Source organism: Chiloscyllium punctatum, chromosome 18 (genome assembly GCF_047496795.1).
Source record: "Chiloscyllium punctatum isolate Juve2018m chromosome 18, sChiPun1.3, whole genome shotgun sequence".
Taxonomy (NCBI): Eukaryota; Metazoa; Chordata; class Chondrichthyes; order Orectolobiformes; family Hemiscylliidae; genus Chiloscyllium; species Chiloscyllium punctatum.
The window spans coordinates 99324214-99349843 of NC_092756.1; the positions used below are offsets into that span (position 1 = coordinate 99324214).

The 25630-nt window shown below is 43.0% G+C and overlaps 1 protein-coding gene across 2 annotated transcripts in view; it reads left to right on the plus strand.

Annotated features, from left to right (window-relative positions):
* Positions 1-6600: 6600 nt before the first annotated feature.
* Positions 6601-25630, plus strand: part of LOC140489408 (neuronal pentraxin-2-like) — a 29055-nt gene continuing 10025 nt past the window's right edge. For both annotated transcript variants that reach the window (XM_072588935.1, XM_072588936.1), the window contains exon 1: positions 6601-7379. In XM_072588935.1, coding sequence (XP_072445036.1) covers positions 6609-7379 — 771 coding nt within the window. In that variant the 5' untranslated portion in view covers positions 6601-6608. The remainder of the gene's footprint in view (positions 7380-25630) is intronic.

Consider the following 25630-nt stretch of genomic DNA (forward strand, 5'->3'; position numbering starts at 1 on the left):
AGCCTGCCAGAACAGCACACAGAGAAGGAGCCAGGCAGCAGAGCAGAAAGATTGATACAATTTGTACAGGCACTTCCCTGCAATAGTTTGCTGTCAACCATGCTTCAATAGGCAACACCCCAGCCTCTGAGTTGCAAGTTTATGCATTCAAACCTGCAGATATTTGAGTCCATAATCTAAGCTGCCATTTCAGTGCAATAGTGATAGAATGCTGCACAGTCAGAGGTGATGTCTGTCAGAGGAGATGTTTAACCAAGATCCTCTCTGCTCCGTCAGGTAGATGTAAACTATCCCAAACCATTTCAAAGAAGAGCATGGGACCTATCTGTGGTGACCTCGCCAATATTTGTGCCTCAAACACTAGCACCACAGAATAAAGATGATTTAGTTATCATTTCATTTCTTTTTGTGGAAGATTTCTTTGTGCAGAATTTGGCTTTAGTGTTTCTTACATCATAACTGTGATTGTGCAGCCAAAAAGGTGCTATAGAAATCCAAGTTTGTTTTAAATCTGAAATAGAGGCTTCAAGACGGTGGTCACTTCACCTTCTTTAGTGAGCTATCACTTGTCTATTGTAATCAATTCCCTGAAACTTCCTCAGTCATACACTGAAGTCTCAGGAAGTCCATATCATTGTCCTGCAAATTGCTCGGCTCCTTGATTTTATTTACCGTGTAAGCTCCTCTGTAATACTCCAATAGTTTATCTGCCAAGACTACATAAGCTTTTGTACATGTCTCCTCACATATTAATTCAGATTTTAATTTGCTTTGTGTCCTGTGTAGCACAAATACATTACTACCTCAGAAACACGCACTGCTGTACTTTGTGTCGCTGTCCTGCTACAGTGCCTTGGTGAGGTCACAGCTTGAATATCGTGTGCAGGTTTGGTCTCCTAGTCTGAGGAAGGACATTCTTGTTACTGAGGGAGTCTAAGGTTCACCAGACTGATTCCCAATATGGCAGGACTGACATATGAGGAAAGACCGAATCCACTGGGCTTGTACTGACTGGAAGTTAGAAGAATGAGGGCAGAATCTCATAGAAATATCTAAAATCCTGATGGGACTGAACAAGCTAGATGCGGGTAAGAATGTTTCTGATGTTGGGGAATTCCAGAACTAGGGGTTACAGTCCAAGAGTAAGGGGTAGGGTATTCAGGACTGAGGTGAGGAAGAATTTCTTCATTCAGAGAGTGAAGAATTCTCTCCCACAGAAAGCTGTTGGGGCCAGTTCATTAGGTATATTCAAGAGGAATCTGGGCGTGGCCCTTTTGGCTAAAGGGATCGGGGCTGTGGAGAGAAAGTGGGAATGGGATACTGAGATTGCATAATCAGCTCTGATCATATTGAATGGTGGGGCAGGCTCATAGGGCCAAATGGCCTACGCTTGTACCTATTCTATTAAACACATTGCCCCTTCTCTTCCTCCACATGCTTGCTATTCCTTTTCTCATGTTTATTTAACTCACATTTCTGCATATGTAGTTCATTGATAATTTTCACAATGATGTTTGATTCTTAAAGCTAATTAGTTAAACTGAAACACAAACAGGAATTGTTGGAGAAATTCAGCAGGCCTGGTATCATCTGTGGACAGAAAGCAGAGCCAACCGATGTTCCTTCTTAAACTCATGTTAGTGAGATTATTTACAAACTCAGAAATATTGTGGCTGAGATGTATCATTACTGTCATGTTTGATACATCATTAAGTGGACTAATGGAGTGGCTACAGAGAGTTTTGACTTTTCTTTCATAGGGTGTAGGCATCACTGGTAATGTCAGCATTTGCTGTTCCTCCATAATTGCTCTTAAACAAATTGGCTTGCTAGACCATTCATGAAGCCATAGAGATCCACAGCACAGAGAAAAGGCCCTTTGGCCCATTGAGTCTGCACCAGTCAAGAACAACCACCTGACTATTCTAATCCCATTTTCCAGCACTTGGCCTATAGCCTTGTATGCCTTGTCATCTCAAGTATGCATCTAAATACCTCTCAGATGTTATGAGGGATTTTCCTTGTACCAACCTTATGTGCAGTGAGTTCCAGATTCCCACCAACCTCTGGATGAAAAAAAATGCCCTCACATCCCCTTTAAACTTATGTCCCTTACCTTAAACCAATGCCCTCAGTCATTGAGCTCTCCACTCAGGGAAAAGTTAAAAATCACTCAACACCAGGTTATAGTCCAACAGGTTTAATTGAAGCACACTAGCTTTCGGAGCGACGCTCCTTCATCAGGTGATAGTGGAGGGCTCGATCGTAACACAGAATTTATAGCAAAAATTTGCAGTGTGATGTAACTGAAATTATACATTGAAAAATTGATTGTCTGTTAAGCCTTTCATCTGTTAGAATACAGTGATAGTTTCACTTCTTTCATGTGTAAATCACAAAACCTTTTTTTTAAAGTTGCATTCTCGGGTTAGCTGTTAACAATGGTGATAGCTAGACAATATGTTGAAGGTGTTGGAGGTGCTGCAACTGACAGGGTACCCTTTGTTGTTCAGTACTTTCCAGGGGCTGAAAAGTTACGCCATGTTCTTCGTGACCTGCAACACATTATCAATGAGGATGAGCACCTCACCAAGATCTTCCCCACACCTCCACTACTTGTCTTTAAACAACCGCCAAACCTCAAACAGATCATTGTTCGTAGCAAACTGCCCGGCTCTCAGGACAACTCTATACAACCCTGTCACAGACGCTGCAAGACGTGTCAGAGTGTGGACATAGATACCACTATTACGCGTGGGGACACCTCCCACCTTGTACATGGCAGGTACTCATGTGACTCAGCCAACATCGTCTATCTTATATGTTGCAGGCAAGGATGCCCGGAAGCATGGTACATTGGGGAAACCGAGCAAAGGCTACGACAACGGATGAATGGGCACCGCAGACAGGAGGGTTCCCTCCCAGTTGGGGAACACTTCAGTGGTCCAGGACATTCAGCCTCGGACCTTCGGGTGACCATCCTCCAAGGTGGACTTCAGGACAGGCAGCAGAGGAAAGTGGCCGAGCAGAGGCTGATAGCTAAGTTCGGTACCCATAGGGAGGACCTCAACCGGGACCTTGGGTTCATGTCACATTACAGGTGATCACCATTGCACTACACACACACACACTCTCACATACACACAGACACAGATACACACAGACTCGCACACAGACACCCACACACACCCTTATAGACACACACACTCCCACACTCACACATGCACCCCCTCACAGACTTAAGACACTCTGCACTCACTACACACACACACACACACACACACACTTTCTCACACTCACAATCCCCACCCCAGACAGACACATACACACAGACAGACAAAGACCCACATGCACACATATACTTTGTGGGTTGAATTTGTACTTGCAGAGTTACATTGCACTTTGCTCAAAAACCACATACATTCATGTAGAACTCTGAGCTCAAAAACTGCATACATTCATGTAGAACTCTGAGCTCAAAAACTGCATGAATTTATGTAAAACTCTGTTATCTCACTTTTTAGATTAGAATCAATCTAAACATCAGGTCATAGACAGAGAACACAAGGGGCTAACACCTTCAACATATTGTCTAGCTATCACCATTGTTAACAGCTAACCCGAGAATGCAACTTTTAAAAAAAGGGTTTTGTGATTTACACATGAAAGAAGTGAAACTATCACTGTATTCTAACAGATGAAAGGCTTAACAGACAATCAATTTTTCAATGTATAATTTCAGTTACATCACACTGCAAATTTTTGCTATAAATTCTGTGTTACTCCACTATCACCTTGATGAAGGAGCATCGCTCCGAAAGCTAGTGCTTCCAATTAAACCTGTTGGACTATAACCTGGTGTTGTGTGATTTTTAACTTTGTACACCCCAGTCCAACACCGGCATCTCCAAATCATGACTCAGGGAAAAGAAATCCTTCCTATATATGCCCCTCAATTTTCTACATCCCAACCAATCCCATTGTCAGTTTCCTCTGCTCAATAGAAACAACACTAGTCTACCCAATCTCTCTATATAACTGCAGCTCTCCAGCCCAGGCAACAATCTGGTAAATCTCTTCTGCACTCTTTCCAGTGTGATCACATCCTCCTATAATGTGAATTGCAGAAACGTACACAACACTCTGACTGTAGTCTAACCAAAGTTTTGTACAGTTCCAGCATAGACACCATGCTTTTAAGAGTTATGCCTTGATTAATAAAGGCGAGTACTAGGTCTGTTTGAAAGGTGCCTTGGTGGAGTCTTGATCTGTACTAATACCACAAAGGTGGTTAACTGGAGAACACACTGCAGGGATTCTGATAAATTCTGTGGTTAGAGATGGATATGACTTATGCAATTCAACAAAATGCATTAGCCTGTTTTGCTTGTTCTCCCAAGTGATCCACTCTCATTGCTTTGAGTATGTTTAAGATTGAGATTGATATGTTTCTGTACATTAAAACCATCAGGAATATGGAGATAGTGCATGAAAATCATACAGAAGGAGACTTATCAGCTATTATCGCATTGAATGATGGAGCAGGTTCAAAAGGTTGATTGACCTCCTCCTGCTCCTATTTCTTATGATCCCTTTTCCTATCTACTTTTAATCCACTGAAGCAAACTGTAATGACCCAACTCTTCATTTGATTGAGCGTACACATTCCAAATCGTTGTGACACAGATTTGGGATTTCTGATTTGAAGATTTATCCATCAGTGAGACCACAGTGTTAAGACCACATTTGAACAAAGGTTTCTCCCACCAGCTACATGCCTATGGATTCTCAAAAAAAGTCCCAAAACACTTCAGTACACCCCATCTCCATTATACTTCTATTATTAATTTTCATCTGTTTAGAAATGGTTGGCTGTGATTGAGGGAACTGGCATATTGTCCAACCTTGGAGTCCCAATTAGCCAGAAACTGGGTTGCATGGGGTCCAACAAAGATAGAGGCATGACTTCACTCCCACACCCCCTCTATTCTTAGCATCCTCATCCCGAGTCTATGCTATGCAAATAAATGAACTGAGTGAAACTGCACTTTGATAATTGACATTCCTGTATTATTTGTTGAGTGTTTTATTTCTAAGCCTGAATTTTATCTTCTAGTTTGAATTATCAATGAAGGACCGTAGCAAATTATAAATATTAAACCCACACCAAATGAAACAGAATCTTTGGGTATTTTCCTTAATTTTACAAAATTTTACAAAAGCACAATTTGTTGTGTGAGAACATGTGTTTGCATGAACGTGTGTTTTGCCTGTTTGAGTGTGTGACTCCGTGTATGAAGATATGTTTGTGTGTGTGTGTTTGTGTGTGTGTGTGTGTGTATGTGAAGGTGTTAGTGTATGTTTGAATGATTGTCTCTATTTGCAGGTGTGTGCATTTATGCAGTAAATGACAGAAACACAAGGGTTACCATCATAGGACCAGGTGAGAAGCCCTGCAACACCAGATTATAGTCCAGCAGGTTAATTTGAAATCACAAGCTTTTAGAGTGCTGCTCCTTCATCAGGTGAAGTCTGACTTCTGACCTTGTGAAACTGCACCTCCACCCCTTGGCTATCATAGAATTACATAGAGGTTATACGCATGAACAGGTCATTCAACCAAATACCCTGCATCAGGGTTTTTGCTTCATGCTACACACTTATCTCACCAAATTGACAAATCCTTCTGTTCCTTTCTCCCTTGTTTTAAAATTAATTCAGGTAATATGAGCCAGCATTTATTACCCACCCTAAATTGAGAAGATGAGAAATTGCTGCAGCCCAGTGCTGTCCCTCATGTTTATGCTCCTTCAAGCATTTAGGAACATGGGACTTGGGGTTGGATTAAGCTGTTTGGCGCAGCATTCAGTAAGATCATGGATGGTCTGATTAAGGTTTCAACTCCACTTTTCTGACCACCACCCCCTTGATTATAGCTGACTCAGCTTTGAACAAATTCAGTGTTAAAAATCACACAACACCAGGTTATAGTCCAACAGGTTTATTTGGAAGTACAAGCTTTTCGGGGGCTGCTCTTTAGTCGTGTAGCTACCACACGTTCTAGCTACCCAACGAAGGAGCAGCGCTCCGAAAGCTAGTGCTTCCAAATAAACCTGTTGGACTATAACCCGGTGGTGTGTGATTTTTAACTTTGTCCACCCCAGTCCAACACTGGCACCTCAATAAATTCAATGACCGACATTCCACTGCTCTATGGGAAAGAGAATTCCACAGACTAACGGCCCCGGAGAGAGGGGAAAAAAGTCTCATCTCTGTCTGAAAAGGGAGACCTCATTAATTCAGTGTGTACCCTAATTCCAATCGTCTCAAAATGAGGAAACATTCTTCTGGTATCCATCCTATCAAATCCCTCAACATCTTACACGTTTCCTCTTCAGAGCAGTTGAAATAGTCTTGGAAATGAGGGGCTGTTTAGAGTTACATTTCAATTCCTTTTGCTGAAACAGTGTAGATCCATCAACTGATTCGGTGGGAGGGGTGTTGCCCGTTTAAGCAGACGTTTAAAATTCCCTTTTAAGAATGTGGGACGCTCTTGGGGGAATCGATGACGTCTACGTGCGCTGTGATTGACATCTGATTCCCAGGGAATGCCATTCCATTTCTTGTCTCTGTCAGTGTTTCATCTCTGCCTCAGAGCTCCCTTCAAGCTGCACCTTTCTCCTTCTCCTCTATTGACCGATTCTTTTTCCCTGTTTTGTTTGATAAACTCCGTCACCCTGAAGTATCTAACCATCCTGCTCGGGGCAGGGATGCTTGCTTTTGTCGGTGCAATTATTTGCATCATTGCAAGCATCGCCCCGGGTTCCCCGGGAGCTGTCCCCGGTGCTGGTGATGAAGAGGGAGCCTCAGATGCCACTGAAGGAGGCGCTGGAGCTGTCCATGGTGCTGAAGTGGATCGTCCTCGTCCAACCGCGGCCAGCAAAGCCACTGTTTTCCAAGCCGAGACCGACCAAGGCTCCCTGGGCTCCGAGCTCGGTCAAGGGTCCGTCCTGGGCGCGGATTCAGACATAGGCACCACCAGCCGCTTCCTCTGCCTGCCCTTAGCCCAGGATTGCCCTTCTCCATCGATCAGGGAAGACCTCCTGCTGTTGAGAAGCACAGCGGACCATCTGCGCCAGATGGTCATTCAACAGGAGCAGCAGATTCTCAATGACCAGGAGACCATCAGGGAACTGACCGGCAAACTCAGCCGGTGCGAGAACGGGCAAGAACTGGACTCTTTCCAAAATAACCCCGAGGAATATGCGTGGGACGCCGCAAGAAACAGCTTGGAGGATGGCACTGAGGATTCTGAGCGGACGGTGCAGGAGCTGGAACACTCTGTCTACTCCTTAAAGAACAACATTGAAAAGCTGGAGGTAAATTATATCTTACTGTGAACAGCAACAGTTTGTCATTGGAATGATAAGCAATACACATATGTCAATGTTCCTAAAAGTGCGTTCACCAATAAAAGGCGATTTATTGCAAAGATGTAGTAAAAGTCCACAGTTATGGATTTTATATTTTAATTATCATTGAAATGCCCCTTCCTCCAAATTGTGAGAAATAGGTTAGGAACCTGTTGGATGAACCCGAGATGGCACTGTGAGGCGTCAGAGGCCCTGTTCCCTCAGTTAACAGATATCTTTTGGCTAGAATGAACTGATGGCCGGTATTATAACCGGCCGGTTAAAAGTGGAACGTGCTACCAGGAGTGAGCCAACAGAAAGCCTTGAAATCCACTCGTGACTTTACATTCATATCTACTCTTTCCTTTGCTATCAGCGTATTACCGTTCATACCAGTTTCCTCTCTCCCCTCTTCCCCTTGTGTCTGCGGAATATTCCCGACTAGAGTGAATTAAACTATTGTAACACACACACAGCATAAGGCGGCTCTGGCCTTGATCTCGGGGCTGAGCCTGGCTGCAGTCAGATATTGGGATTAGCCTTGGTATCTTGGGCTAGGAATGGGAAATCAACCAATATTCTGCTGCCAGCCATAGGTCTCCATAGCACTGCAATGGGCCATTCCCCCCAACCCCCCTCCCCCCCACCCCCCCCAGGTGCTTTTTCAGACTCTGTCAGAGAGCTCTGCACTTAGACCCATCACCTTGCCTTTGGCTAGACCTTTTCAAATTGATTTCTTCCTCATTATCCAGTGAGCTCTGCTTGAAGTGGATGTGTATGGGCATTAGCTGAGAACAGGAGGAGGTCTGGCTAGAAGGCCCCTCTCTCAATGGTGGAATAACCCTCTGATAGTCATTGTGGAGGCAAATGTTTGTGCAAAGAGCTTCACCATGAATATTGCCAACACACACGTTTCCAAACTCTCAGTTTTGAACATTCCTTTCTGGATACAAAGCAGGGCTGGTTTTTATTAAGAAACTGCAGCAATTATTTCTACACCTCAGGAACACAGTCAACATTCCAACCAGAATGAATACATTGTGTCAAATATATTGTAGATTTTCAGTTGTGACGGGTCAACTTGTGTAGCAATTCATTTCCTTGTAACTGTTGTGCCAAGCTCAGTATTGAGGTGTTACACAGAGTGTTCTGTTTGTCTTACTGATGCTGGAAATAATGAATATCTTTCACCTCTGAGTAAAAGCAACATCTTGTTGCTGCCGGTGATCCTTGGGATCTATAGATCTTTTATTACTTGTACAAAATTAACCTCCATTTATACAGTCCTTTTGATATTGTCATATGGGTGTTTCAGACAAAAATTGATACTGAACTAATAAAGTGACATTAAGACAAATAACTGAATATTTAATTAAAAGATGTAGGCTTTTAGCTGGACCTTAAAGGAGTGAACAATAGAGAGGAAGAATGGGTTTAGTTTCGTTTTTATTTCTTCACAGGATGTGGATGTCACTGGAAAGGCCAGGAGTTATTATCCAACCCTTTTTGTCTTTGAACTCATTGCTTGCTCAGCTATTTCAGAGGGCAATTAAGAGTTAAACACATTGCTTTGGATTTGGAGTCACACGTAGGTCAGCGGATTTCCTTCCCTAAATTACATTAGTGGTCCAGATTTTCTCCCCCCAACAATCAGTGATAGCTTCATCACTGAGACTAGCCTTATGTTTCAGGTTTATTAATTGAATTTAAATTCCATCAACTGTCCATGGAGAGATTTGAACTAATGTCCCCAGTCCATAAGTCTAGATCACTGGATTCCTAGCCCACGACACCACCCCCAACTCCGCCACCCCCAAGAGTTAAAGGGCTGAAGATTGGGCCACCAATTAAAGACTGAAAGAACACAAAGCTCTGGGAGGGCTAAAAGGGCTGGACATGTTACAGAGACAAGGGGGCATGTAGGAACTGGAGGAAGTTATAGGGATAGGGAGGGGTGTAACGTTGGAACGAATTACAGAGATAGGGAGAAATGAAGGGCTGGAGGAGTCAAGCTTATGGAGAGTTGGAAATAGGTGATCAATCTAAAGAGCATTTGAATGGTTGAGTCAGGAAATAGCAAAAGTATGGTTGAAGGGGTTCAGTAGCAAAGGGGCTATGGCAGATTGGAGATAGGCAATAATGATTGTTATGATATATGGAAATCAGGCTTTGTGCATGAATCATGTCAAAATGTGTGGATGCTTCCAGTAATAAAGAATGGATGTGCCAGAATGATATGTAAATCAGTAAATATTAACAGAGAGAGACAGCACAGACAAATATTTGTGTTTATGCTTTAAACTTCAACACGTGACCTGTTGGTGCAGCAGAAATGTGTTGATTTACAATTCATACTGCCACAACTACACTCCTTCCCATATTTAGAGTCTGCAGCAAGAAAAATACTTTAGCATCCAGACAGAGTATGAAGTAGTCATATAAATTTGATTAATATTGACCAGAGGGATCCCATTATACCTAGACCTCCATCAGGTTAATTAATGGTATTGTGATAAAACAGCTTTGAGTGCTGGGGGACTTCAAAATACATCACCAAGACTGACCTGGCTACACCACTACTGTCTGAGCTGACTAACTTAGAAAAGATATTGGTGCTAGACAGGGTCTGCAGCAAGTAGTGAGAGAACCAACAAGGAGGAAGAATGTAAGAGACTTTGTTTTCATAAATCCAGATGTCTCAAATATATTCATCCATCGGTAGGAGTGAGTCCTTGTGGAAATGAAGTCCCAACTTCACATTGAGAACATCCTCCATTAAAACAAAATGTGAAATCGGATAGACATCAAATAGAACTACAGGTTAGAGACACAAAACTGGGCAGCTCTAAGGGGCTGTGGACAATCAGCAGCTGAACTGTATTCAATTACAATCAGTAACCTCTTGGCCTGGGATATCCCGCATTCTACCATGATCATCAAGTTGGGTGACCAACCCTGGTTCAATGAAGAGTGCAGGAGGGCATGCCAGCGGCACAGCCAGCCATACCTAAAAATGAGACATCAACCTGGTGAAGATACAGTACAAGACTACTTGCATGCCAAGCATTGGAAGCAGCATGTGATGGACAGGACTAAGCAATTCCACAACCAACAGATCAGATATAAGCTCTATAAGTCCTGCCATATCCAATCATGAATTTTGATAGACAAATAAAACAACTAATAACAGTTGGATGCTCTAGAACTATCCTCATTCTTAATGATGGGAACAAATCAGTGCAAAAGACAAGGCTGAAATATATGCATTGTGATAAAAGAGATGTAGCTTATAGATATTAACACCTTTCTTTAAGAGTGGTGTTGGTCTATTTTTGTAAAGGGTTTAAAAAACTAGCTAGGTTTGTCTTTCCAGAAGTATGATTTTAAATCAATATGTGTCTCCTGGTATGTTAATAAGCTTTTGTTTATACTGTGGGGGTTGACAACTGAAGACAGAAAATATCAAGCCATTACCTTAGTAAAGGAGAAAGTGAGGACTGCAGATGCTGGAGATCAGAATCGAGAGTGTGGTGCTGGAAAAGCATAGCAGGTCAGGCAGCATCTGAGGAGCGGAAGAATTGATGTTTCGGCAGTAAGCCCATCATCAGGAACATACTTCAGCCTGATAAAGGGCTTATGCCCAAAACGTCAATTCTCCTGCTCTTCGGATGCTGCCTGACTGGCTGTACTTTTCCATTACTTTAGCAGATCCTAGGATGAGCAAGTTTTAAGAATTTAGTATAAAACTGAATGTTGTCAAGTTTGAACGAGACTTGACTGTGGCCAGAAGCAAGCATAGTATCTCCAAGAAAATTAAGTTTGCTCAGAGCAGTTAAGTCAATAAGTTATCTGAGAGAAAGGGTATAGTCTGTGAAACTTCCAGACAAATTATAAGTTAGAACACTGTCTGGGAGACCAGGTAGTGAATGTGGATGCACTGAGCCACCTCCCATTAGCAGATACACCAATGGTAGTACCCCCAATGGAAGAGTCTGTAATGCCCCAGTCACAGCTGACAATATCAGACTTTGGACATAGAAAGATCCAGTCCTTTCAAAACTGAAACAGCTGTGGTGATGGGGAAAACGAAAGGGCCATTACAACTAGAACTGAAACTGTGTTGGACCTGGAGAGGCCAGTTTATGGTAAAGGACTGCATACTGTTATGGTAAGCAAGCGTGATTGTCCCACGTCAAGGTCACTGGCAAATACTGGCTGAATTCAACCAGGGGATCCAGGGATCGCCAAAATGCAGATGTTGGTGAGAATGAATGTTTGCTAGCTAAGATTGGTGGGGCAGTACCCAGAGTGCCAACAAGGACAAAAATTACCACCAGCAGCTCCCTACATCCATGGAAATGGCTGCATAAACCTTGGAATTGGTTACACATTGACTATGCAAGCCCTTTCACAGACTTAATATTCTTAGTAATTGTAGATGTCCACTCATAGAGATTGGGTGTGCACAGAGTCAATTCATCAAACACTTGTTCATCTTTTTCAATAGAGTCCTGAAGTGTTGGTCACAGATAATGGGCCATTGTATACTGGCAGGGATTTGGGTATTTCCAAAGTTGAATGGGATTCAACATATAAGGACAACTCCATACCATCCATCATCCAATAGCCTGGCAGAAACAGCAGTCCACATTTGAAGGCAGGCTTGAAGAAAAGCCTCGCTAGATATCAAACTGTGCCAATTCATATTTGATGAAAGGACCATCACACATGCAACTACAGGGATAGCACAGCAGAGTTGCTAATGGGAAAAGATGCTGCACCAGGTTAAGTCTAATCTTCCTGGACTGGATGGGGGAAGGGTGAAATGGTATCAGGAACCTCAATGCCGGACACAAGACTCTGCCAAGCAAGAGTGACAGTTTGATACAGGGGACAAAATTTGGTGTAAGAATCATGAAAATGGCCCTGCATGGGTAAGAGGCATGGTCAATGTGAGGTCAGGACCATTGACATATAAAGCTTGGATCAGTATGACTTTCCTGAACAAGCATGCAGACCATATGAAAACCACAAATTCTTAAACAGTGTGGGAGCAAAGTGTGCCCTGTACCTTGGAACTGTCAGAAAGGCTGCTGGAACCCATCGGTTCACCCTCTCCCTCAGGGCATTGGCGAGTTCTCAGAATCAGAGACAGACAGGAAGGGTGTAGCTGCTTCAATGCCTTGCTGCCAGAAGAGAGTGAAATTCTACCGAGACAATCCTGGTGAGTTCCTACACATTACGCACTGCTGTATTGGAGAACCTGACCTGGTACTATAATGCCCTGGGAGGCACTCCAAGAAAACGGATCAATCCTTTGCTTTTTCCACTTTTGGAGAGATTTATGTAGCTTTACAAGAAGTTAGCAAAGCTCGTTCCATAAACAATATTTAAGAGAAAGTAAATCAAAGCTTGATGAACAGAGAATTCCTGCTTTGTTCTTTGAAAAGGAAACTGACCCAGGTGTCAGAAGGGAGTCTGCAAGGAACAAGTCAATAACTAGGACTATTCTACCTCAAAAAACATTTCTTACAAGATACGCAAGGCACAAAATGGGACTTAGAGAGTAATCTCAGAGCAATTTCTCTCCTATATTTCATCTCATGGTCCAAGGGACATATTCATGAGATATGATATAAATTACTGGCATTAGGATAACAGGAAAGAAAGACAATTGCAGCCACTGCATGTTTGCCAACATGCTTTACAATCAATCAAATACCTGTGAAGTGTAGTCACTGTTGTAAAATATCAGAAATGAAGAAGTCAATTTGTGGTCAGCAAGATCTCACATGCAGCAATGAGCTAACTGATCAGAAGACATTTTAGTTGAGCCCAGTGCAGTGGCTGCAATTGTCTTTCTTTCCTGTTATCCTAATGCCAGTAATTTATATCATATCTCATGAATATGTCCCTTGGACCATGAGATGAAATATAGGAGAGAAATTGCTCTGAGATTACGCTCTAAGTCCCATTTTGTGCCTTGCGTATCTTGTAAGAAATGTTTTTTGAGGTAGAATAGTCCTAGTTATTGACTTGTTCCTTGCAGACTCCCTTCTGACACCTGGGTCAGTTTCCTTTTCAAAGAACAAAGCAGGAATTCTCTGTTCATCAAGCTTTGATTTACTTTCTCTTAAATATTGTTTATGGAACGAGCTTTGCTAACTTCTTGTAAAGCTACATAAATCTCTCCAAAAGTGGAAAAAGCAAAGGATTGAAGGTGGAGTCTATGATTTGTTAATGGAGTCTTAGACTGTAACCAAGTGCTTATAAATTTAAATAAAAACATGTCACTTGACCAGATCAATCCTGTTTGTCATTGTAAATTGATCAAGATATTTGATATTGCGACTGTGGCTGAAGTAAATTTGTAGGTATATGTGAGTTCATATATACATTTGAGTATGCTTTTTAAAATGTGTTTGTGTGCATTTCTCTCAGTACATATGTATGCATTTCCTTGTTTAATGTGTGTCTGTATGTTCATATGTGCATGCATGTGTGTTCATTTGTATCCCTGTATGCATTTACATGTGTGTGCATATGTGCCTTGGTATGTATTTGTTTCTACACACATGTTTGTATATGTGTATGTGCACGTGTGTGCCTGTGTGGGTTCATATGTGTGTTTGCCGTGGTACATATGCAAGCATTTGCTTGTAAATGTTTGCAGGCATTGTTTCCATACGTGTATCTACATTCAGGTGTGTGTGGGCCGTAGGCTGTGTTAGGGAGGGGATGAGATGAGGCTCATATTCTGACTGATGCTTGCTGGGAATGGCAGTAAACTGCTCAGGCACATTTCACTTTTGGAGACGTGTAGCCAGGTTCTTAGCCAAGGATCGAGTTTGCAATTAAATTAAAGATTAATATTTAAGTCACCTCACCCAGCTTCTCTCTTCTGAAACTTTTTTTAAGTATAGGAAGGGTTTGGAGGGATATGGGCCGGGTGCTGGCAGGTGGGACTAGATTGGGTTGGGATATCTGGTCGGCGTGAACGGGTTGGACCGAAGGGTCTGTTTCCATGCTGCACATCTCTATGACTCTATGTACATTCTGCTGAAGAAACAATGCTGAATTCAACAGACCAACCACTTCAAAAAGTAACCCCACATTGAATCTCAGCCTTTGAAGATTACGAGGACTCTGAAGCATCAGAGGGAAAAGTGAATACAAATAAGATTGAGCTACAAAAGGAGAGAGAAAGGCAATATTCCACTATTAAGATGAGAATAGTGAGCACTAGCTGACTGTCTGATTGTAAATTTGTAACAAATTAAGAGAGAGTGTCAGGAAGCGAAAAACGATTTGAAAATCTGACCCCCTGTCACGCTCCTGGCGTCGATCCCGGTTATACCAAATGTGACAGAATCAGGAACTGCTGATTTATTCTCTCCCGAGATTGAAAATTAACTGTTTAATTCTGAATCGCAAGTTCACAATTTGATGGAGAAATTTACAGATAAATTAGATATTTTTGTAATGCTTTCTCTTTATATAGATATACGTGTGTATGCGTGACAATGTTCATCGATCGGTATGCGTGTTTGTGTGCATTGCAATGTTACTTGAATCGCAGAGTGCCATCTGTGTGTCAGAAGAAATTGGAACAGGAGTAGGCCATTCAGCCCATCGAGCTTGCTCCATCCTTTCAATAGGATCATCGCTGATCCGAATGTGACCTTAATTTCACTTTCCTGCCTGATCCCTCATCAATCAAATGCTGGCAAATATGTTCCTGAGCCTGTATGCATAACGCAAGACAAAAGAGAACATGTCTGAGGAAAAGTTTGTACATCGGATCTTTAAAATTAATACACTTCTGTATGGGATTGCGGTTTGTCAGTAGGAGTGTTCATAAACCGGAGGCCCCCCATATCTGTCTAACTCAGCCTTCAATGTACTTATTCATTTAACCAGCCTCTGCTGCTCTCTGCGAATTCCACAGACTCAGGGCCCTCAGACAATAAATTCCTTTCCATCTCCATATTAAATGGAAGATGCTATTTTTGTAAAACTTCATATTTAGTATTACAGCCCCCCACTGGAGTAGCGCACCTTATACCGGGCTCTGCTATTCCCAGTGTTCTATAAAATATTGAAGTTCGTGCAGTTCCCAATGTACCCAACTCAAGCCCAGATTATAGAAAGCATGGACCCGGTTTCTATAGTGAACAAGAATTATTATTCATTTCATGTAACTAAGCGATAGTTACAGGTAAACAGGTATAATCCATTGACATAAAACACTTCAACCTAAAACTTCAACACACACAAATAGGGAAAATATTGGAGGTAGAAAAACTAGAAATTAATTGTGTCTTTGCTTCCCGGTTCCAATGTTGAAATGATACTTCTATGGCTGACCTGACCCCTTGTTATTCAGATACCTTTCCCTGGAAGGTTTCATTGGTTTGTAAGAAATACAGAGTAACTGATTCACCTGGATCAAAAATCACAGCTTACAATAACTGCTGCAGGAAAGGAAATTTATTTTCTTCAGATTTAAAATGTATTTTTCACTGCAGAGAGCACACAGCTTAGGTCCTAGCTACTCAACCACCTGAGACAATCATACAGTTGTTACCAAATGAAAGGTCTCTGTCATTATTAACTGTCACTAGTCTACAGACCAATCAACATCTTGTTACTAACACGAGCTGCATCAGTACATACCCTTGGTTCCAGATCGTCTGCAGTCTGAATTTTAATTACTGCTGGTTCTAACAATGGGGATCAGGTTACAATGGGGATCAGGTTACAATGGCTGCCATGGGGATCAGTAAAATCGACGTTTCGGGCAAAAGCCCTTCACCAGGAATAAAGTTGAAAATCATGGAGATGGAAAGGAATTTATAGTCCAACATGTTTAATTTAAAGCACTAGCTTTCGGAGCGACGCTCCTTCAAACAATCACCTGATGAAGGAGCGTCGCTCCGAAAGCTAGTGCTTCCAATTAAACCTGTTGGGCTATAACCTGGTGTTGTGTGATTTTTAACATTGTACACCCCAGTCCAACACCGGCATCTCCAAATCATGATCAGGAATAAAGGCAGAGAGCCTGAAGCATGGAGAGATAAGCTAGAGGAGGGTGGGGGTGGGGAGAAAGTAGCATAGAGTACAATGGGTGCACGTTTGTTTCAGGATATGGTTGAAGAGCTTCAGGGCAGAGGAAATGACCTGGGAGTTACAGTGGGAGAGGGACTCCCTGAGATTCTTGTAGAGAGAGGAGGAAAACTTCTTCAAGGCAGGCATCCTTTCAAGAGGATTTGCAGTAGGGTTAAAATTAACTAGGTAAAAACAATGACTGCAGATGCTGGAAACCAGATTTTGGATTAGTGGTGCTGGAAGAGCACAGTAGTTCAGGCAGCATCCGAGGAGCTTCGAAATCGACGTTTCAGCATTTCTTCAGTGTCTCAGGAGTCACGAATGGCGCTGAACATTGTGCAACCATCAGCAAACATCCCCACTTCTGACCTTATGATGAAGCAACTGAAGGTGGTTGGGCCTAGGACACTACCCTGAGGAACTCCTGCAGAGATGTTCTGGAGCGGACATGACTAACATCCAACAACCACCACCATCTTCCTATGTGTCAGGTATGATTCCAGACAGTCGGGAGTTTGCCCACTGATACCCATTGATCCCAGTTTTTGCTCAGGCTCTTTGATGTCAAGACTGTCCCTCTTCCCTCCCCTCCCCTCTGGAATACAGCTCTTTGTCCATGTTTGAACCAAGGCTGTACTGAGGTCAGGAGCTGAGTGGCTCTGGTGGAACCCAAACTGGCCGTCACTGAGCAGGTTATTGCTGAGCAGGTGCTGCTTGATAGCACTGTTGATGACACTTTCTATCACTTTATTGATGATTGAGAGAAGACTGATGGGGTGGTAATTGACCAGGTTGGATTTGTCCTGCTTTTTATGTACAGGACATACCTGGGCCATTTTCCACATTGTCAGGTAGATGCCAGTGTTGTAACTGTACTGGAACAGCTTGGCTAGGGGAGCAGCAAGTTCTGGAACACAGGTCTCCAGTACTATTGCCAGAATATTGTCAGGGTTCATAGCCTTTACAGTATCCGGTATCCCTGACTGTTTCTTAATATCACGTGGAGTGAATCAAATTGGCTGAAGACTGGTATCTCTGATGCTGGGGACCACTGGAGGAGGCTGAGATGGATTATCCATTCAGCACTTCTGGCTGAATATTGCTGCAAAAGCTTCAGCCTTATCATGAAATCATTGAGTCATAAAATCCTACAGTGTGAAAACAGGCCCTACGGCCCAAGTCCACACTGACCCTCTGAATGCACTGATGCGTTGGGCTCTTCCATCATCGAGGATGGGGATATTTGTCGAGTCTCCTCTTCCAGTGATTTGTTTTATAGTCCATCACCATTCATGTGGCAGGACTGCAGAGCATAGACCTGATCCTTTGGGTGTGGGATTGCTTAGCTGTGTCTATCACTTGCTGCTTGTGCTGTTTGGCATCTAAAAGTAGTCTTGGTTTGTGCCTTCACCAGGTCAATACCTCATCTTCAGGTATGCCTGGTTCTGTTCCTGGCATGCCCTCCTACATGCTCCACTGTCCCAGGATTGATCCCCTCTGTTCATTGTATAGGTTGAGTGGGGGATATGCCAGGTCCATGATTATCCTCGACTATAATTCTGCTACACAGTACCTCATCGATGTCCGGTCTTGAGTTGTTAGATCTGTTCTCCACTGAGTCGAAAAGTGTGGTGCTGAAAAAGCACAGCAGGTCAGGCAGCATCCAAGGAGCAGGAGAATCAACGTTTCGGGCATAAGCCCTTCATCAGGAATGTGAGGTAGGGAAGGGGGCTGAGAGATAAATAGGAGGGTAGGGGTAGAACTGGAGGGAAGGAAGCTCGGAATGCAATAGGGTGATGAAGGTGGGGGTGATGGTGATAGGTTGGAATGGAGGGTGGAGCGGATAGGTGGGACAGTTCAAGAGGGTGTTGCAGAGTTGGAGAGTTGGATGAGGTGGGGGGAGGGGAGATGAGGAAACTGGTGAAATTGTCATTGATGCCATGTGGTTGGAGGATCCCAAGGCAGAAGATGAAGCGTCCCCCTTCCAGGCAGCATGTGGCTAAGATTTGATAGAGTGGGAGGGGGAGTTGAAGTGGTTGACCACAGGGCAATGGGGTGTCCCAGAAACATTCTGTGAGTTGGTGTCCTATCTCTCCGATGTAGTGGTCTCCTCTACACGCAACACTCTGACCAGTGGGTGATTGGCAGAGAAACTGGAGCAGAGGGAACAAAATCAAACAAGGTGCAAAACTTACAGGAATAGGCACAGCATTGCCTTTCAGATATGAAGAATGAATACACAATCTGCTCAATACATGCTTTCCAGTCTTAACCCGATGAACTGATTAGTAGACAACATAATAAATGTATATCCCTGGGATTTTCAGCTTAATTAAAAAGAATCTACTTGTGCAGTGAACTCTTTAAAAGGCCCTGACACGGGCTTGATTTCTGCAAAAGAATGAACAAAACCAATATGTATTGTGACAGACATAAAAATAGGTATCATTAAACATGTGAAAAGATAATTGAAGGCCTGTATTGAATTTGTTTGGCTAACACTAGGTAAATTAATTTCAGTGTCGCAGATCTCACTTTTCAAACCCTGTGGAATTTCATAGTCCATCTGTCCTCATTCGATCTCTATGAAATTAAAAAGACTGTCTTTCTCCATTAACTCCCAAGTATAAAGAAAATAAATTACTTGCAATTTTATAGCACCTTTCACAACATTAGCACAGATTAGTGGGTGGCATGTTGACTCAGTGGTTAGCACTGCTGCCTCAGCACCAGGGACCTGGATTCAATTCCACCCTCGGGTGGAGTTTGTACATTCTCCCTGTGTCTGCATGGGTTTCCTCCGGGTTCTCTGGTTTCCTCCCACGGTCCAAAATGTGCAACTTAGGGTAGACTGGCCATGGGAAATGTAGGGTGATAGGGGCTGGATCTGGGTGGGATACTTTTTGGAGGGTTGGTGTGGACTTGATGGGCCAAATGGCCTACTTCCACACTGTAGGGTTTCTGTGAAAGTGCTTCAGAAACAATGAAGGGCACTTTAATGTGGAATTACTGTTGTAATGTAAGGGTTAAATTGTGCAGCACAGCTTCCACAGGTGCTAAATATTCAAGGAGCAGTTCCCTCCACTCCATTCCCATCATGCAATCTGAACTCAATCTGATTTGTGCTGAATTACAGCCAACTCATTTACCATTCAGACTGGTTGCAGAGAACCTGTGTTTGGAGTGTGAAGTTTATATATGAGTCTGTAACCCAGGCACACAGTGTTCCTAGTTACAAGCATTTAGTGGACATATTGCTAATTCCTTGTCAGTTTCCCCTTTGGGGAATATTGATTGTTAATGAGTTTTGTGAGTTGTTATTTCTTTAATGTTCCTGATCTTTTTGTTTACGCTGTATTGCTGTGGGTGTGTAAACTGCAGTGTGCAGCAATCTATAAATTAGATCTCTGTAATCTGTGAATTAAATAACTCCTGATCCGAGCATGACTTTTATTCAACAATAACACTGAATTGCTATAGCACCTCTTGTACAATAGAATATCCCAAACCACTTTACAGGAGCAATTATCAACCAGAATTTGATTTTGGATCACAAATTAAGATACATCACTATCTTAGAGAGGTATTTATAAATCATCTTAAAATTAGAGAAAGAGAAAGAGAGGCAGAGAGGATTAGGAAGGGAATTTCAAATTGTCGGGTCTCAGGAGCTGAAGGCATGAATAGTAATGGTAGGAACATTCAAATGAGGGATGCTTCTGAGGTCAGAACTGGATGGCAGTAGAGGTCTTACAGGGTTGTGGGGCTAGAGGAGGTTACAGAGAAAGTAACAGATAATGCCATAGAGCGATCTGAAAACAAGATTGAGAACGTTACAATGAAGGCCTTACTTCACTGGGGACTAATGCAGGTTGTAGACGATGGGAGTGAGGGGTGGACAAAACTCAATGTGAGTTAAAGTACAAGTAACAGTGCTTTTTGGATGACATTAAGCTTTTGGAGGGCTTAAAATAGCAAACCAGTCAAGAATGTATTGGAATGGACATATTTAGTCATAAGAAAGAAGATTTTAGCATCAGAAGAGGTGAGGCAGGAGTAGAATTGAGTGATATTGTAGAGGCAATTTCAGTGATCGAGCTGATTTATGGTTGGATGCTCAAACCAGCCTAAAAAATGGGGACTGGAGGTGATAGCTTTGGTTCCCAATAGTTGAGGGTGAGAGGGGAAAGATTTAACAGGGACCAAAGTGGTAACCTTTTCACACAGAGGGTGGTGTGTTTATGGAATGAGCTGCCAGAGGAAGTGGTGGAGGCTGGTACAATTACAACATTTAAAAGTCATCTGGATGGGTATATGAATAGGAAGGGTCTGGAGGGATATGGGCCAAGTGATGGCAAATGGGACTAGATCAGTTTAGGATATCTGGTCAGCATGTATGAGATGGACTGAAGGGTCTGTTTCCTTGCAGTACATCTCTATGACTCTGTGAAGGAAATTTCTGATCATCCAACAGGTGCAGCACTGGGAGGTACATCAGGGCTCAATGACTGGGGGTTGGGTTTTAGGGAATCCACTGTTCTTGGGTCGGGGAGTGGGGGGGGGGGGGGGGGGACTGGGAACACTGCGCTCAGTTCAGGGATTGGGACCCACATTAAGATCAGCACTGGAGCCTGTGATTTCTGCTCCTGGCATTGTCATCTAATACTGGATATTGGAGAAGAAGTCTGATCAGGAGAAAGTGAGGACTGCAGATGCTGGAGATCAGAATCGAGAGTGTGGTGCTGAAATGGCTTATGCCCAAACGTCAATTCCCCTGCTCCTCGGATGCTGCCTGACCGGCTGTGCTTTTCCAGCACCACACTCTCAACAAGGAGTCTGATCAGTTAGAGATGGTGGAAGGGTTGAGAGAGTTGGAGTAAAAACAGAAAATGTTGGAAAAGCTCAGCAGTTCTGGCAGTATCTGCGAGGAGAAATCAGAGTAAACGTTTTGGGTCTGGTGACCCTTCCTCAGAACTCTTCACAGATGCTGCCAGCCCTGCTGAGATTTTCCAGGAACTTTGGTTTTTGTTTCTGATTTACAGCATCTGCAGGGTTCTTTCAGTTTTTATTTAGCATCAGAAGAGGTGAGGCAGGAGTAGAATTGAGTGATATTATAGAGGCAATTTCAGTGATGGAGCTGATATATGATTGGATGCTCAAACCAGCCTCAAAAACCTCAAACGAGTGGTAGAGAGCTGATTGCGGTCAGTGTACATACAGAAACTGACTTCTCAGATGAGGGTGCCCAAGTTATGGTTGCAATCTATTTCCAAACCTATTAATTCTAGACAGGGACACAGGTTTGTGCATGGTGCATAACTCCCTCTCCACACCTCCAAACTGTACAATATCTCTCTCTTTGTCTCACTCTTCCTCTTCTCCTCTCCCCACTTCACTGACTGATGTCACACCATCCCCAGCTGTGATCAAGAATGCTTTCAAAAGATTGTACTATTCAGTCTTAGGATGTGGGTGTCACTGGCAAGCTGACGTTGTTATCTATTTCAGCTTATCCTGAGAAGGTGGTGATGAGCAATGTTTTGAAACCACTTCACAAGGTTCGTTATGAGTCAACTGCAGGGTGTGGTACTGGAGTGACATAGTCTGTGACTGGGGAAGGATGACAGGTTTCCTTCCCCAAAGGCTATTAGTGATGAAGGGCTTGAGCACAGCAATCTTAGCCCACGCATCCCAGTGCAGCATTAAGAACTAGCTATTGAAAGTAAGGTCCAATGTGCCCTCTCAGATGGATGTGAGAAGTTCCGTGGCACTATTTTGTTAAGACCAGGGAATTACCCTAGTGTCCTGGGGTGAGGGCAGGTGGAAGAGAGATAGATTTATCCCTCAATCAACGTCAGCAAAATACACAAGCATATCACTGCTTGTGGAAGTTTGCTGTGCGCAGATCAGCTGTCACATTTTCCTGCATTACAACAGTACTTTAAAGGATAGTTCACTGGTTACCAAGCACTTTCAGCACATTCTGGAACTGTGAACGGCACTATATAAATGCAATCTTTTCTTTCAGTCTTTTAATGAAATGGCTGGATTTTTTAATGACAAAAATAAGCATCTGTAAGGTCACTTCCTCTGAGGCCAGCTTTTAATTTACAGGCTGTCCTTTTAAGGATTCAGCTCAAATTCACAACCAGCTCTGGTGGGATTTGAACTCATAGATTATGAGTCCAGTAACATAAGCACTCCACTTCTGTACACCTGTCAGACCAGAGTGCTGATCAATGCTGACAGCTTCCCATTACATATTGAACACCTTCAGCACATCAGCCTCATGCTATTTTTAACTGTTCCCTGCAGGATCTGGGTGATTAGTTCTTACTCCACTTATTATGCAAAGTTCAGACAGATCTTGTGCAACGTATTAATCATTTCATACAAATAAAAAAGTCCTAAATTACCATTAAATAATTCTCCAAGGACTGTTCCTACAGTCAGATAATTTTAAAATTGATTAACAGATACTAAGGGGAAATGTCAGCTCCGAACCGTTGGTGGGGTCGAGGCGTGTTTCTGAGCATGGAGATGATAAGGAGGTAGCAAAGATTGAGTCTGGTGTCTCAGTCCTTTGAACATGTGGATCCAAGTCTTCATCAGACCTGCAGCAAAGTGTTTGATTCTTAGCTACCCTCTGAAATAGCCAAGGAGGTTATTCAGTTCCAGAAGAATTAGGAACAAATAACTAATGCTGGTCCAGCCAGTGATACCCACATGAAAGAACGAAGAAGAAAAATATCAGAATCAGGTTCTATTGCCTCACAGTGCCAGGGACCCGGGTTCGATTCCAGCCTAGGTCTGTGTGGAGTTTGCACATTCTCCCCGTGTCTGCATGGGTTTCCTCTGGGTGCACCGGTTTCCTCCCACAATCCAAAGATGTGCAGATTAGGTGGATTGGCCATGGGAAACTGGCCATTGTGTTCAGGGATGTGTAGGTTAGGTATATTAGTCAGGGGTAAATGTAGGGGAATGGGTCTGGGTGGGTTACTCTTTGGAGGGTTGGTGTGGACTTGTTGGGCTGAAGGGCCTGTTTCCACGCTGTAGGGATTCTATGACTTCTAAAAATCAAATCTATGATTTACAATGAGATAAGCACTGTCTCAACATCTACCTTCCCTCTCTCTTTCCTTCATTTCTACCTGACCATTCTCTACTTTCAGCTTGATCCAGACCTCTCCCTCTGTCTCTGCTTCAGTGGCTCCATACATGCTCTGATTTTGCCTTTTCTTTTTTTTTCAGTTTTTTTTCTGATTCCAGCTCTTAGTTTTTCTCTCTCTCATTTGCCTCTGTTTGTCCTTCTCTCTCACGTTCTGACTTTTAACCTTATCCTGTCTGATTCCAGTTTGGTGTGTGTAGATACAGCAGCACCAAGGGCAAAGGAAGAATCGTAGCACTCTCTCCTGCTTTCTTGCTCTCTCCCACACTTTATTTTCCTCCTACTCTTTCTAAGCCCTTCTCTTTCTTCCTCACCTCCATCTCCCATTCTTTGTCTCTCCCTCTATCTCTCGGTTTAAATGGTTTTCCTTTGAAAGGTTTCATAACAGATGATGTAATTACTCCAGAGAATATTTAAGTGCAGCCAATCTGCACGGAACCGTAAAGAGAACAGCACCAAGCTGGGATCCTGTGGGTGACCTACACACATCTTCTGGTGTATAGGGGCATGGATATGCATACTGTAGCAGGCATACACTGATACAGGTACACACACTGATACAGCTACACACATTGTAACAAGGACATACTGCAACAGGTATTCACTGCTACAGGTACAGTGACTGGTACATAATTGTACAGATTTGAGAATCTGACTCATGAATCTCATGGTTAGTGCTGTAAGATTTAGTCCAGGGGTCACAGGTTATCTAAAAATGGGACTGAAGAGACAGATGATTTTAAAGCAATTTTATTAAGATGCAACAGTTTAGATGTAGTAATAAGATAAATAGGCATAAAAGACACACTACCTTTGACAAGTGTGTATGGCTTAGTGATCTCAGGTTAAATAAATGGATGGGGCCAATGGAGGCTGCTGATCTCCACAGTTGACAGTGGCAGGTTCATGAGAACAACTTACTGCTCCTGGAACAGACAAACAGATGGATAAAGCCACTGTCCAGAGGTGGAGGTGAAGGTGGAGGTGGAGGTGAAGGTGTAGGGAGTGTTTCTTTTGTGTTCTTCAGTCCCCTTGACTGAACTGAAGTGTTAGGTCAAAGCCAGTATGGATCACTTCCAACAATCTCTCCACTGTCCAAAGTCTTCTTCAGCCAAACCCAGTGTTCAGGTGAAGACAGCATTGTTCCAGCTTAAGACACTCTCTTCCATCGAACGTGACTTGTCACTCTTGAGACTCCATTTATAGACCTTATTTCTGGGAGTCTCATGTCATTCATTTATTCAACTATTCATTGACAAGGAACATGTAATCAAAGAAATCCCTCCTACTTCCATCAGAAAGGTCCTAAAAGTCATCCAGTGGCGCACTGCTTGCTTGCAAGTCCTGTTTAACTTTCAGGCAAGTGGTTTACATAAGGATCATCGTGTCACATTATTCTCCACACTCCACTACTGCCCCTCCCCACCCTTGAACTCTTGGCCAGCCCTGATCAGAATTAGCAGTGTCTTGTTTCAGAAGCTGAACTGGAGACATGCCCTTGGCTGAGATAATGTTCTTCTCTGCCTTGAGTTCATCAGCCTAGGAAGCTGGTAAGGGAGTTTTCTTTATAAGGGGGAAAGAGAGAGAGCGAGCGAGCGAGAAGAGACATAGAGAAGATACTAATCCTATGATACTCAATTGAATAGTTAGGATTTTATAAAGTTACTATATAACATTTTGTTACAGAGCCCTACTCCCCAGATCTATACTGATGGTGTGTGTCACATCCCAGAGTACTCCCTTCCAGAAAAGGTGTTAAGCTGAGGGCCCATCTCTTCTCCCAGGTGGATACAAAAGACCCCATGTCACCAATTTGGTCATCCAATGAAGAACAGGGAGGTTGACTGTGGTCTCCTAGCCAAAACCTCTCCCTGAGACAATACCACTTGGTTCTTTACTGTGCTGTTGCTTCTGGGATCTTGCTGTGCACTGAGCCAATGGT